This window comes from Martes martes (genome assembly GCF_963455335.1).
Source record: "Martes martes genome assembly, chromosome: 8".
NCBI classification, from domain to species: domain Eukaryota; kingdom Metazoa; phylum Chordata; class Mammalia; order Carnivora; family Mustelidae; genus Martes; species Martes martes.
In genome coordinates, this window is record NC_137895.1 from 12,065,219 (window position 1) to 12,080,874 (window position 15,656).

General features: G+C 39.6%; 1 protein-coding gene across 26 annotated transcripts in view; it reads left to right on the forward strand.

The window, feature by feature from the left end:
* RBFOX2 (RNA binding fox-1 homolog 2) overlaps positions 1 to 15,656 on the forward strand; it is a 266,816-nt gene that overhangs the window by 228,331 nt on the left and 22,829 nt on the right. For 18 of the 26 annotated variants that reach the window (XM_080810613.1, XM_080810601.1, XM_080810623.1 and 15 more), the window contains 2 exons: positions 3,989 to 4,135; positions 6,903 to 6,956. In XM_080810613.1, the coding sequence (XP_080666739.1) occupies positions 3,989 to 4,135; positions 6,903 to 6,956 (201 nt within the window). The remainder of the gene's footprint in view (positions 1 to 3,988; positions 4,136 to 6,902; positions 6,957 to 15,656) is intronic. The other 8 variants (XM_080810612.1, XM_080810619.1, XM_080810622.1 and 5 more) reach the window with 1 other exon arrangement.

Consider the following 15,656-nt stretch of genomic DNA (forward strand, 5'->3'; position numbering starts at 1 on the left):
AGGAGGCTGGCACATGAAAGCCACCTGGTTTTCAGTTGCTGCTCTGCCACTTAATGGGACCTTGGGCACCTGCTTCACCTTTCTGTGTCTTACTTTCTGCCTCTGTCAATTGGGGTAGTAATAGTGCCTGCCTTGTAGATTATTATGAGCATTAGAGAAGATAAAAGTACATATACATTCCAGGGGCGCCTGGGTGGCTCAGTGGTTTAAGCTGCTGCCTTCGGCTCGGGTCATGATCTCAGGGTCCTGGGATCGAGTCCCGCATCGGGCTCTCTGCTCGGCAGGGAGCCTGCTTCCCTCTCTCACTCTCTCTGCCTGCCTCTCTGCCTACTTGTGATCTCTCTCTCTCTCTGTCAAATAAATAAATAAAATCTTAAAAAAAAAAAAAAAGTACATATACATTCCAGCATGACATAGTGGTTAAGACCATGTACTCTGGGGCCAAACTGCCTGTGTTTGAACCCCTGATCCAGAACTTAGGCAGTCTTTCTGGTTTTCAGATTCCTCATCTGAAAAGTGGGGTAAAAATTAGTACCTCCTACATTCTCGTGTTTAAAAAAAAAAAAACAGTACCTACTCTTAGGGTTTGTTGTTAAGAATTACATTAATTAAAAGACATAAAATGCATAGGCCAGTGTTTGGCAAATAGTAAACACTATGTAAGTATTAAAAGGTTTATGGGAGGGTCTATGATGTAGTATGGGCTGAAGAAATAGTTGCTATTTCACAGGGAGTTCCCGCTTTTCAACAAAATTCTCTTAAGTGGGAAGCAGGAAGGATCTGAGGTTTAGAGAGAAGGCAAATTAAAACCACAATATGGTGCCCCTGCCTCCCGCCAGGATTTTTACAATGAAAATGACAATACTGGGAGCAGATAGAACTCTCACAGCCATCCACAGCCGAGAATAAGTCAGTACAGCCACTGGGAGAACTGGTGATATCTGGTAAGGCTGAACTTAGTGTGTGTCCTTAACCCAGCAAATCCACTCCTACGTGCATGTGTACCTAACAGAAATGGCTGTTTGCACTGAAAGACGAGAATGTAGCAAGAATATTCACAGGAACATTATCCTTAATACCCCAAAACTGGGAGCAACTCCAGTTAAGTCCTATATGTTTATAAAATGAAAGAAAAATGGATGAATTACAACAAAGTAGGTATGTGTATTAGACAGACAGAATGCGTACAGGAAGACAAACAACAGAGTACATACTGTATAATTCCTTTTCTTTCCTTTTTCTTTTATTTCTTTTTTTTGTTTTGTTTCTTATTGTGTTCCAGTTCAGGAACAGCCAAACTAATCTATTGAATTGGAAGTTGGGGCAGTGGGGACCCTTTCACAAGGGGACAGTGACTAGGGTGCTCCTGGGGTTCTGTTGCTATCTGATTTGATAATTCAATTGGGTATATTTTCTTTGTGAGCATTCATTCATGCTTCTGATTTATGTGTTTTTATCTGTGTATGTTAAACTGCAGTTTTGAAACAACAGTAAGTCAGAAGACTTGAGAATTTTGGAAATGATAATTTACTTTTCCAACTTGCCAAGTGTCCCTAGAGTTAAAGATTTAGTACTTTTAAAGAATGTAGATGTGCAGGGGCACCTGGCTGACTCAGTCGGAAGAGCGTGCAACTCTTGACCTTGGGGTCCTAAGTTCGAGCCCCTCATTGGGTGTAGAGATTACTTAAATAAGAAAAAAACTTAAAATGTAGGTTTTCACTACAAGGCAGAAAATGATCCAATCTGGCTTCTATCCTGCTTAAATTGTGTCTTCAAGGTCGTAAAAACTTGAAGTGACAAGTACGTTGGGCAACATACTTTGAAATAATCAGTTTTCATTTATCCTGCCATCTCATTATAATATTACAGATTACATGAACTACATGGGTAAATTATATATAAAACTGGTAACTTTTTGTCAGAGTGATGCACTGACATCCTGCAGGTCAGATCTTGTGGTTTTAAACTTTGGCTCCAGCTGTGAGATGTAAGAGGCGAGTCTGAAGGTGCTGGGGGTGATCATTAGTTGTAGTCGATGCTTATACTTACTGCTTATTGCTTTGGTGTCCCTGATGCTGTTTCAGTAACTTAGTGAGTTTCGTCTTTGAATGGACTTGTTTTGTTTAGTCTGCATTGTGCCCAGATTGATGATTGAAAACCTTACACTTTCGCAGAACATTGCTTCATAGCTCTATCCTTTTCTGCTATTTTTATATCAAATGAATCATTGCAAATTTAAGCCACCTGCAAGGCCTGAATGGAATGAGATAAAAGCTGCCATCACTTCGATTGACACTTGAAAAGCTAGCATTCATTCTGGGTTTATTCCTGATTATCCTTTATATTTTAAAGTCTCAAACTCCATTTCAAGATGGTTGGTAATGTCTCTGAGCCAAAAGTATCTGTGATTCACAGTTTCTTTGACTTGAAGGTTGGGTCAAAGGGAGGGCTCTGTTCTGTGTCATGCAGAAGAATCTGTTAGGGACTCAGTTGTAACTCACTTGAGAGACTAAGAACAGTGAGTTCCACTCTTGGTTTAATCAGCTCCGTGAGCCCTCCGGTTTGGCATGCACTTCACAGGGAATAGTGAAAACATAAGTTTCCTAAATTGCCAGATGAATACTTTAAAATAAATGTGTTTTGAATACCTAGAACGTATCACACCTGTTGGATGTTTGTCAGAAGTATTTCTCTCTGTCGCAACTTTTTTGAGGATTTACCGGGTGGAAAAAAAGCCTGCCATGTTGCAAAAGAGATTGAGGTTTAAAAGTATACCCATGCGGGGCGCCTGGGTGGCTCAGTGGGTTAAGCCTCTGCCTTCAGCTCAGGTCATGATCTCAGGGTCCTGGGATCAAGCCCCACATGGGGCTCTCTGCTCAGTGGGGAGCCTGTTCCCCCTCTCTCTCTCTGCCTGCCTCTCTGCCTACTTGTGATCTCTCTCTCTCTCTCTCTCTCAAATAAATAAAATCTTAAAAAAAAAAAAAAAGTACACCCATGCTTACATGTGCCCTTTCACTGTGGGGGTACATAGACCCAGTGTTTACATTGTCCAGTAGGTTATGCTGGACTCATAAAGCCTCTCCAGCATATTTTGTAAATGGGGCCTTGCTCTGGGCTACAGGAGCCTGGGGGTCCCTGGGCTGACATCAGCCGGGTTTGTCAGCTGCAATCACATGGATTAGGAGGAGAGTGCTGATGGGTTTCAGAGTAGATGCTCCTTCAGGTTGAAGCCAAATGCCCATTGTCATTAGGTGTCTCCTCTTCAGGAATAATGTTGGGATACTTTGGTGACCCCATAGTCATAAACTCTGGAACTAATAGAGGGAACGAAACATTCAGATATTCCCTTATTTCCTAAAATGATAGACCAAAAATGCAGTGACCTCAACTACGTACAGCAGACTCTTCACTTTCAAAATAGAAAGATCTCAGAAATGGAAAACTACACTAAGAATCTAAGAATAATGGTACCATTTTTATGTCTTCAGTTTTGGTATCTTTCATATCTAACGGATCTCCACGTGGTCCTGGGCAGTTCACTTAGTATTCCTCTTTTCTCCCATTTCATTAATGTTCTGTAAATATTCAAAATACTTGAGGGGCGCCTGGGTGGCTCAGTGGGTTAAAGCCTCTGCCTTTGGCTTGGGTCATGGTTCCAGGGTCCTGGGATCGAGCCCCGAATCGGGTTCTCTGCTCAGCGGAGAGCCTGCTTCCTCCCTCTCTCTGCCTGCCTCTCTGCCTACTTGTGATCTCTGTCAAAAAATAAAAATCTTAAAAAAAAAAAAATACTCAAATTGTAAATGATAGCGATTTGAACAAGGTAACATGCTTGGTTTTGTTTTTTTCCCTGTGAAGGGACAACTCTAATTTTTGCTTAAAGACACTTTGAGAATTGTTTAAGAACATGTGGGGTTGGGCGGGGATTACAGAATTCTCCTGAAGTAATCTATTTATTTTTTGCTCCATGTTGTCTGTTTCTTCACTTTAGCAGACGGAAGGGGGAGCCCAGACAGATGGCCAGCAGTCACAGACACAAAGTAGTGAGAACTCAGAGAGCAAATCCACCCCTAAACGGCTGCACGTCTCTAATATTCCCTTCCGCTTCCGGGACCCCGACCTCCGACAGATGTTTGGGGTAAGTCTCTGGAGTCCTTCCGTGAGGATACAGTTTAATCTGGCCAGTGTACTTTAATAAGTCATTAGGACTTTAGGATAAGACTGCGCATAGATTGAGAGAGACCCTAAGGTGAGTCAGTGTTTTCATCGGTCTTCAGGGACTTCTGTCACCTAGTGCCGTCACTCCTGTCATTCTAGACGTGGACCTTACAGGTTCTCATGTACAGGAGGTGACTGCCGCCTGGTTTGCCTGGGACTGAGGGGTCTCCTGGGACGTGAGCCTTTCCGTACTAAAATCAGGACAAAGACAGTAATCCTTTTCAGCGTGTTACGAGTTCAATGACCTAGTGTCTGTGAAGCGGATAGTACCTGTGTTTTATTTCTACTTCCCTGCTTGTAATTTAGCAGCATCAAGACCAGTATCTAAAATCAGATGTAGGTGTTTGATTTGCTACCCTGATGTGTTCTTCCAGCTTCCCCTTCCTCCCGAAATCACCGTCATGAAAACATAGTATAATAGCAAAGATTTAAGTTACTGGGAAGTGAATGACTGCTGGAAGTCTTACGTTTTTTCCGGGCATATGCGCTGTTGCCAGATTTCATTTGAGCAAACTCTTAACTTGAACTAGAAAGAAGAGATCATGGTTTTAAAAAAAACCTTCATGACTGTTGCTGCGTGGTGCTCTGTCGGGAAACAGGCGCCCCGCGTGAAGTCCTGGTCGTGGCAACTTCGTAGCGACAAGACCCTGGAGCAAAATTTTGTCACTGACAGCTGAGTACCTGGAGTGTTTTCTGTACCGAAGCCAAGGCCAGCATTGAGTTTTAATAACATTCTTGAAGTACTCGAAGAGACTTTACACAGAAAAAAGGTAGCCAACTCTTCATCTCTCCAGAAGAGAAAACAACAGAATATATAAAGGGCAGCTTCAAGAATTGAGGTTATATTTAAAAAGAAGTTTCCCAGGAGTAGGAGTTATGAGGTTCTCTACTGAATTATCAGAGATAATATGGAGTCCTAGTCTCTGGAGATCAGTGAAAATGGAGTATATTCTCATCTGTCACAAGTGTGTATTCTCTCAGGTCAGAAAAATTGTGTCCATTGAAGATCTGCCTAGGCGAGTTAATCAGTGATTTCTTGAAATGTATTATGCCTTTCCTATAAGGCTGTTATGTCCAGAAAGAAAAAAAAAGAAAAAAGAAATTGTTCTTCACAAGGGATACCTGGTAGAGTTGCTCTGTCTCCTGCGTGGTTAGCACCTATCCCTTGGAAGGACACCAGCAACGGTGAAGAGCAAGGATTCCATGCTTCATTTTACTAGCTGTGTGAACTTGACCGCTGACTTCCGTCAGCCTCATTTTCCTTAACCATTAAAGGAAGGCAGTCCTAATCCTAGCAGGACGGCATAAAGACGCATTAGAGAATGTAAAAGGAAAACTCTAAAACACCATTCCAATCTTAGTTATTTGGATAGGCATAGAAATAAAATTAAATCCCCTCCTACCTAAAATAAGACATTTTCTTCTCTCCTTTAATTTCCTAATGTTCTGTTAAATGATGAAACTGGAATCAAGCCCAGAAGCCTTACTCTAGAAAACATGTGCTCTTAGTACATGTTTTCTGAAAAAGATAGTAATGATTCAGCCCAGTGAGAAAGCATGATTTGTTTTGCTCTTTTCGTTTTTTTAGTGTTTTCACATTTCCCAAATTCTGATTTAAAATCCAAGTGAAAGAGATCACTGGGTCTGTGAGGCCAGTACTCCGAGGAAAGTGGGGGCAGAAAGATCCCTGGAGATTTCCTGCGCATCCCCTCCCATTCAGTTGATCCAAGCATTGAGGCAAACAGGCCGGCTTGTCACCTTCTCCACGCCTCTGCTCCGCATAACCGCGATGACTGCACGCCCCTCCAGTTAGCCGTTGAGCTGCCACTAACACAGTTATTTAGGCTTGGTGTTTCTAGCTTTTTCCCAAATGTTAACATATTTAACTAATTACAAAACAGAGTTATTACTTAAAATGTTCTTGATGACGTTCAGTCCCGAAATAAATAATAAATAAATGAAATAATGTCTAATGTCCACGAATGTTTAAGTACGATGGAAAATAGCATGTAGTCTGTAGGAATGAGAAGACACTGTAGAGTTAATGGCTTGGAAAGCTGTCTAGCATATTAAAAAAAAAAAAAAGAGTAATACATGGAAATACGTCCTTAACAAAATATACGTAAGAAAAAGTGGCGAAGGCTGTGAACCAGAATGGGAAGATGGTAGGTGTGCAGATGATCTTCGTTCTCTGTTTCCTCTTTTCCTTTTTATGTATCTGTATTTCCTGACTTTTACAGTGAATATGGTTTATTTTTATCAATTAAAAAAAATAGAAGAAGAAAAAGAAAAACAGCCTTCACTAATTTATCTTTCTGCTTAGGATTTGCTTCTTAAAAATGGAGACATTTAAAACATTAAACACGTAGTTAGGAAAAGCCCCAGTTCTTGTCCGTGAGGAAGTATCCAAAGGGTAACACCGTGAGGGTCTTCCGAGAACGGCTCCTGGCAGGTAGAGGTGGGTAATGCGTGAGCGGGCGAACTGAAAAAGGAGGCCTTGTCGGCTCATTGATGAGGGAAGATCAGAAACTGGTATTGGGACTTGCCAAGTAAGAAACGTGGAGGTTGAATAAGTAGTTTAAAAAAAACAAAAAACAAAAAAAAAACTGTGCCTTTTTCAGGAGAGGATAAAGTATGTGGTCAAAAAGCTGACCATGAATAAATGTTTTTTATTTTTGTCTCTGCAGCAGTTTGGCAAAATCCTAGATGTAGAAATAATCTTTAATGAACGTGGCTCTAAGGTAAGCTCCCTCTCAGTATTAAGTGTGCCTGGCTGCGTGGTGCTCTGTCGGGAAACAGGCGCCCCGCGTGTGAAGTTTTGTTTTAAATAGCAAGGAATCAGAAAATGTAAAGCTGTTTTTCAAGCCTGCGGAAAGTATCCCAACCTACCTGGCTTGGATCAGATTATCTCTGAAACGAAGCGACCACATGGCCCATCTTTATCCTGATACTTCAGTTGGGGGAGTGAAGGGGTGGGGGTAGGAGCAAGACAGGTATGAGGAGGGAGGTCGGAGCGGGAGACACCCGCCCTTTCTCGGGCGAAATCGCCCTCACCCGCTTATTTTAAAGGAAAAGAGAGAAGACTCGGGTGAAATTCTATGAGAATTCTATTGTGAATTCCGCTTTTAAAAATCAGACTTTGAAATGACATACTTAGAACAAATTTAATATTTCAGTTCCTCAGTTGACTTGCTCTCTCTTTTGAATAAATTCGACAAGGCGTAAAAACAGGGAATAGTGACTCAGGAATTCACTGTAAGCTGATTTCCTCCTCTGAGTTCTACCCAGAGAGGTAAGCTTCGGGATATAGAATCCCTTCCGTTTCAAATAGTGAGCTGGGGTATTTGGCATCGGAATGAATGTAGTAACAGTGCACAATTCCATATATGTACTCTCTTCGAAGTGTGTTCTATATGAGAACTGAACATTCTAATTAAAACTGATTTCCCCCTAATAATTGACTATTTTAAATTCCCAATCTGTATGATTTAGAATTTCCATGCAATAAAATAAGCAGCAGTGATTTTAGGAAGGAGGGAATAATGAAGTCTTACAGTGGTGTGAAAAAATATTTAATGAACCGAATTTCACAGTTCCATTCAACAGTTTTCTTCCTCCTCAACAAACGAAATACCCGCCACAGACATTATCAGCCGTGGTCAGGCTTGTAAATATTTACCTTGCTGTGTTCACCTCTACTTGCATTTTTAGTGTAGAACCGTTTTTGAGTTAATTTTTCATTTGGTTATCTCTCCTGAACTTTGCAACTTACCCCTTGGCTATGACTAAATCTCTAAGAATATAATTTGAGAAAAGCTAAATAAAGCAAATAAATGAGTGAATACTTACCTCTTCAATTTTCCACTCCAAATTCACCCTACCCTGAGAATTAATAGCATATACCTACAGAATTACAGGTCCCTCCCACCCCATCTAAACTAACACAAATGTATATACTCTTCTAACGGTCCTGATTATTCCCTTCCTTTATAGAATTCATCATCACTGATAGTGTTTAATTCTGATTATAATAATTCTTTGTTAATTATTAAAGAGGTAATTATACTCTAAGCTTCTAGTTTTCAGTTAAAACAAAAAAGATTAACATGCCTATACAGAACTTTCTCCAGCACTTAACTTGGTAAGTATTTTTAAAGTGAAATCTGTTCAACCTGTAACCAGTAAAACTATTTATGCTTGTAGCTTCTTCACAGTGGATTTCTGGCCCATGACTTTTATTTGGGGGGGAGCTTTTTAGATCCAAGGTGGAAAAATGACAGTGGTTTAGAGACGAGAAGTGCATGAACATCTCATAAATATGTAACGATTCTATGCGACACTGTTTATCCAAAGTCGTAGTCTAAACGTTTTTAGTTCTAAGTGTATGCACTTGAACTGTTGTTAAGTACACCCCAAAAACCTGACGCCCAGTATGGTTTTATCAGGCTCTGGGGCCTTGCTCCTTACCAAGAAAAGAATTGGATTGAATTCTTGTGAAGCAAAGGAAATCGATCTTTCTTAAGGCTTCTTTCATTGACTTCAAAGATTTGCCTACTACCAAAAATTGTTTAATTTCCCGATTCAGTTGCTTCTCCCTGAAATTTTCATGTTTAAATGACACACGCCTTCCTTTTCTCTTTAGGGCATCTAAAAGCCTATGCTGCTCCCCACAGTAAAATGCTGGGTCCTCACTGCCCCTTTTCCTTTGGGGTGCTAAAGAGTAGACAGACAATGTACTCATTGGCAGTTGTTCTTAAAACAAAGCACAGAATTCAGAATTGCCCGGATCTGTCTTCAGGGACTGATAGAAAATCTGTCTGCATCCTTTGTCCTTCTTAACTGTCACCTAAAGTTCTCTCCTGGAATGGATTCCCCTGGAACTGTTCTGGAAACTCGTTAACAGAGGTTTATTTTGGAGTCAAAACCCAAGGGCCTCTTCTGGGATCCACCTCACATAAATTAAAGAATACTTTTCTTTTTGTAAATTAAGTTTATTTTCTCATTCCTCCTGTGTTTCTGGTTGACTATAAAATTACAACATGTCTTGAAAGGAACCAGCGATAAGGAGACGTAAGTGGTGCTTTTCTTCACTTTAGGGTTGCTCAGTCTTTGAACTGAGTGCTTTTCTGTCCAAAAATTAGCTTTATTGAATTTTTTTTTGAAGCAGCAATTGAAAAATGAGTCACAGAATCATTCTGAGATAAGTGATACTAACATGTAAAACAGTTATCAGTGAAACAGATAACCACAGGGCTCCAAAGCAAAAAAGCAACATGTCTTCTTTTTTATAATGAGACATTCAGCCTACGGTTTTAGAACATACCCACTTAAAAACACAGGTGAGCAGCATGGTCGTGCTGCCTTGCCCGTCCCCATCACTCCCACCCTGGAAGCATTCTACTTTCTCAGCTTGCCTGAAAAAAATTGCTGAGTATCTTCCCTTTTTGTCTTTGACCTTCCTAGTCTAGATTTGGTTTTCCTAGATTATGGGATGAATGTATATCATTTACATTCATACACATGCAAAAATATATACTTAGATTATTTCATGTGATTTTTTAAAAATCTTTTTTTTTTACCCCATACTCCTTTGTAAAATATAAAATCAGTTCTATCTAATTTTCTGTGATTAACTAAAACAAAGGTAGGCTCTCGTTTTGAAAATGTTCACTTAGGATGTATGATGAAAAATGCTACCCCTGCCCAAAAATGGAAGGAATATACTCAAACAGAATCTAGAAAATGATTATACTGATATGTATAACTTTACTGATTCCCCAGATGTCACCAGTCATAACAATGTATTGCTATAAACAATGGAAAGATAATATATTGGTAGCGTGGCCATATGTCCTGGTTTATCCAGAACAGTCCCAATCTGTAGCCCTTTTCGTAGCATAATTATTAATGTCCCCTTCCTCCCCCAAAGTGCTCCAGTTTGAACGATAAATTGTATTGCCCCTCCTTATAGATCCTTTGAGTAACAACTTTTAAAAAGCACCCTTTTCAAAACCATTATAAAAGAAAAACGTGATTTTTCATGTCCAGACCCCCAAAAAAGGCATAAATAGTTCATTAAAAGAGCATATTCACTAATAATCTCCTGCATTTCCTTCCAGTCTTTTTTCTCGTATAGAATCTTAAGCAGAATTCTAAATAATGGTTACCTAGTTCAACTTGACTTTGCATTGGCTGTTAGATACTTCTAGTGACTAAGAATGCGTTGCTTTTCAAAACTCTTTTTAAGTTCTTATTTAAATTTCCAATTGGTTAACATGCAGTGAGGGACTAGTTTCAGGTGTGCAGTGTAGGGATTCAGCACTCCATACAACACCTGGGGCTCATCACGGGAAGTGCGCTCCGAACACCCCCCACCCCCCATTCCCCACCCTTCCTCCCCTGTTCCACCCATCCCCCACCCACCTCCCCTCTGAGAACCATCCCTTTGCTCTCTGTAGTTAGGTCTCTGTTTCTTGATTTGCCTCTCTCCTCGTTCTCTCTTTCCCTCTTTTTCCCTTTTGCTCGTTTGTTTTGTTCCTTAAATTCCACATATGAGTGAAATCATACAGTATTGCTCTTTCTCTGACTCATTCATGACTCTCCACCATTCTGTTCACTATCACCCAGCCCATAACAATTTGTTTGTGATAATTATCACATACAGTTATATTACTAAGTAAAGAAATGTACACATTCTAACATTTATATTTTCCATAAACTTTGGTCGACCTACTTCTGGTGTAGTTGTTGCTCCAAGGGACGTGTATCATAAAGACTGAGTGTGTAGGAGCTCTTCACATCTTCAGACAGTGCCAACTGTTAAGTTCACTGAAGGACCACAGACCACATCGCAGCAACCGTTATTGACGTTTCTAGCAAGTTTTTAGCTCATGTGTTCTCATTCTCTCAGGTGGATATGGATATCTGGGATGATGGGGATCTGAATTGGGGTTAGGCTTCAGTTTAGGCTGGAGTTAGGGTAGATAAAGCCTCTAATCCCATCCTCAGACACAAGTAATGTGCTGTAATTTCTTGCCTGTTTCCCTGGATTTTGATTTCATGCAAAGGGAAATTATTTATTTCTTTCAAAATACGGTCAAAAAACTGTCTTTGAAATTGCACTAACTAGGCCTTTGCTTTTCAGTAAAATTTGATAGGTAATGCTGAGTTGAAATGTTTTTCATGATACGTAAAACTGAATTAACAGTGCATGTATTTTCAAAGAGCTTAGTTTATTTTTTGTTACCATCTTATGGTTTTTAGTTTTATTTTTCTTTTATTTATTTTTAAATTTCTGTGTTCTGGCCATACCCAGGAGAACGTCTGCTTTTGATTTCTCCCTTAAAAGTTACATGGTAAATTTTCTTTCTCATTCTTCTGAGATGGAAAAACTCAAAGATTATACAAATTTCAGAATATTTTTCCAGTGCTCATCCTATTGCTTGTTATTTATTGCTGTCTGAGGCCAGACTAAAAAGGTGGTAGTTATTCGGCTCCTATAGGCCCTTGATGATAAACGGATGATAAACGGACAGGTGATAAAATGTTTGTCACACTTAGTAAAAGTTTTGACCACAACCGTAATCCTGATAGACACCCCATTCCTCAGTTTTCACAAGACAGCTAAGATAGGAGTAAATCACACATGGAAAACTGGTTTATTTAAATTATTAACACAGAAGGAGTTTGGGAACTGAGAGCGGTAGGTTATAGTATAAAGCATAGAGACCTGCATTGTCCCATACGGTGTCCATATTGAGCACCTGGAATGTGGCAAGTTCTAAATTCAGATGTGCTTTCAGTGTAAAATACACATGATTTCAAAGACTTAGCAGAAAAAAGGAATATCTCATAATGTTTTTATATTAATGCCATGTTGAAATGATAGTATTTGCACATATTTTAAATATATTATTGACATTACTTTCATATATTTTTACTTTTTCAGTGTGGCTAGTAGAATATTTAAAATTATGTATGTGGCTTGTGTTATATTTCTGTCACATAGCCCTGGTATAGACAAACATGTCAACATTGAGGGGTTTTTTAAATTAAATTTTTCTTTTTAAAGCAAGAGATCCAAATGACCAAACTTAATGTGAATTTGATCCCAAGAATAGAGGGACGCTAAAACATAATTTCACGTAAGCATATTTTCCTGTTAGTAACTTTTTAAGCCTGGATAATCTGTGAATATCCTTAGCTCAGTTCCTGGCACATTTTCAGAATGGCACCTTAAACTTCTTTTCAGGTTTTATTTGAGTTAATATTTTTGCAACCGCATTGTAGTTAAGTTGACGGAAAATCTAAAGTTTCAACACAAGAGGAAAGTATTAAAGAACAGGATTCTAAAAACGCTGCCTAAACTTCTCACCTTTCTAATCACAGACTTCTGAGAGATATATGCTCTCATTTCCTATTGCTTCTGAACAAATTATCTTAAAGTTGGTGGCTTAAAAACACAGATTTGTTATCGTACATAGTTCTGGAACCCGGAAGTCCAAAATGGGTCTCACCAAGCTAAAACCAAAGTGTTGCAGGGCTGCATTCTTTCAGATGGCTCTAAGGCATAATCCAGTCCTTGCCTTTTTCAGCTTCTAGAGGGGACCCACCTTCCTTGACCTGTAGCGCCCTTCCATCTTCAAAGCCAAAAATGGCCAGTTCAGTCTTTCGCAGGCTGCTGCACTCCGATTCCGACTCTCCTGTTTCCCTCTTTTAGCTTATAAGCACCCTTGTGATTACACTGGGCTCGCCTGGATAATCCAGGATAATCTCCCTATCTCAAGATCGTTAATTTAATCACATCTGCAAAATCCCTTTTGCCGGGTAAGGTGGTAACATGCACAGGTTCCAAGGATTAGGATGTGGACAACTTCGGGGGGCCATTGTTCTGCCCACCACTAAGTCTATTTATCTTCAAAGGAAAGAAGGAAATCTGCTTACCTCTGTTTCCTATCAGAAGTCCCAGAGTATCATCAGCAAGACCTTCTTCCTCCTTTACCCTAGGTGAAGACTGGTTCATTTTATATATTTGGCGTTTTGATTAGCATTTCTGTGGAGTATAAGCTCTGCTGGCTTCTGACAGCACCCTGAATTCTTCCGGCTGCTGTCACTACGTCACAGGTGCTCGGTCAGCACATTACAGACCAAAGGCTTGCAGAACACCTGTAGCAATTGGATTTGAAAAAGAAAATTAGAAGCGTTTTAGGACGAATGGAGTTTGGTTAATAGAATACTGAACTTGGGGGTTAGAGCTTTATTTCTTATTTTCTCACCATTAACTGTAGAAAGAAGCCACCTGGAAGGAAGAAGGCCTTGTTGGTGCTTGGGTGTCTCACCTCGGTTTGATTTACTTTCTTAATCTTAAAAAATGAAAACAACAGATTTATCCTTTCTCTACCTCGCAGTTATCTTTACAAGACGCACAAGTATGTGAGTGTACGGGTGTGTCGATGTAGGTAGTCGTAAGGCCAGTCGTCAGAACCTTGGGTGTTGGTCTCCACATCATTTGTTACCCAGCTCCTAATTTATCATTTATTTATTTAACCCAAGGCTTATAATCTGTATGAGGCTGTGGGAACCAGTTGGGGTACAGTTTACAGTACTTCCACAGTGTGCTATAAAACTCCTCACTACCTGTGACCTTTCTTGAAAGGTTTACTTAACTTTTTTATTGGAGGGTGCCCCAGGATTGGAGAGCTGGCTTCCTGTCTTCAGCAGATGCCCAGTGTAGGTGACAAACACACAATGTCATTAATTAGTAACCCGAGATCGTATACCTCGAGCTGTCGATGTGGCTATAACATGTTGGTATCAAAATTATTTCTGAAAATGTGTTTCCACTGTTATTTTCCACATACTTACATTTTTAAAGAAAATGTTAATACAATTACCTGGAGCAGTCCACCTCCATGCAGCAGCAGACATCTAAATTTTTCTGTCAGCTCAGCAGGGCACTTTCCGGGGTATTTGTGGTGATACCCAGATTACAGGTAAAGATACTCCGTTGGGATTCTCCATGGATCACCACTCAGCAACCATTTAGTCATGTAGAATGCAAAGTAATGAGATCCGTCAAAAGGATGAAATCACTTTTCTAAAACCTTACTGAGCTATGCACACCATTGACCATCTCGGTTAAGAACACATTTTGTATGTATATGGAAGGACTCGAGGAGGGCAGCAAAGCAGAACTTCCGTAAAAATAAATAACAAAGGTTTCCAGGTTATCCTACAGTGGAACATTAGAAGAATGCCAGAGGGACAGTACCGCTCTTGAGAAATGGGGACTTGCCCAGAAAATCCTAAGAATTAACTATTCTACCCATGTGAATAGCTTGGGAAAATGTTACAGTTGCAGAGTGGAAAGAGGAGGACAAAGCAGTAGGATGAAATTGATAGAACGCTTGATGAAATAGTCATAGAAATATATAGTAAATCCTGCTTTTGACATTGATGGTACGGTTATGACCAAGACCGTCTTTTCAGATACATGTGAATGTAGGAGTAAATGGGTTAATTCCCTGGTTCCTGCATTTTCCACTCAATGAGTTAAAGCTCCATACGATTTCTTTGTGTACAGTGCACAAATAAATTAATTCTAACTCGGGACCAAGTGTGTTGCTGTTTTATGGTATTCTTTTCCTGTTGGACAGTATACAGCTGATGTCACTAACAGATCTCATTCGCACTGCCTTTTGATTCCTTTTTTTCGTCTACATGGAAAATTACTAATACATTTAGTAGCAGATGTAGGCATCGACAAATGTGTAATTTAGGCAAATTTGGATAAGCTATTCTCTGGAATTCAGCTGAACCTATTTTTACTCTGAGTGCCAGTCTGGTTGTTTAAAATTCGTTGAAGAAAAGGCATAATTGGCCACTGCTTAGTGATATTTTCATTAGCTTAGATGAACATGGGTGCTCTCTTCTTCTACAACCAGTCCCTACAGAATTATAGATGGAGGCTATGTTTTAAATTATTCTCTTCCCGGAGGAATTATGTTGCTACAAGAGAACAGGCAGAGTGGGGCCAAATGATGAGATCTCCTAAAAATCCCATTATGCAGTGATTACACCTAAATGGAAGGCCTCATGTAGAAGTTACTGGGGAATGACGGATTTAATTATTTTTTAGCATTACATAAAAGGACATGTAAATTAACAGCATAAATTGAAAGAGACAGAACATCTAAAACAATGTTGAGATTCTTGGTTGGGAGAGTTTGACCCGAGTAGCTCTATACCTTAATTTTGGTCTGGCCTCACATGCTTTACGTTTTATTTTATTACTGTTCTTGTTGTTAATTACATTATCGTTATTATTATTGCTGTTGTTGTTGCTATTATTATTATTATTATTATTATTATTATTACTACTACTACTACAGTTCTATATTGTTACTAGATTTAATTTCCCTTTACCAAATATGCATGGACCA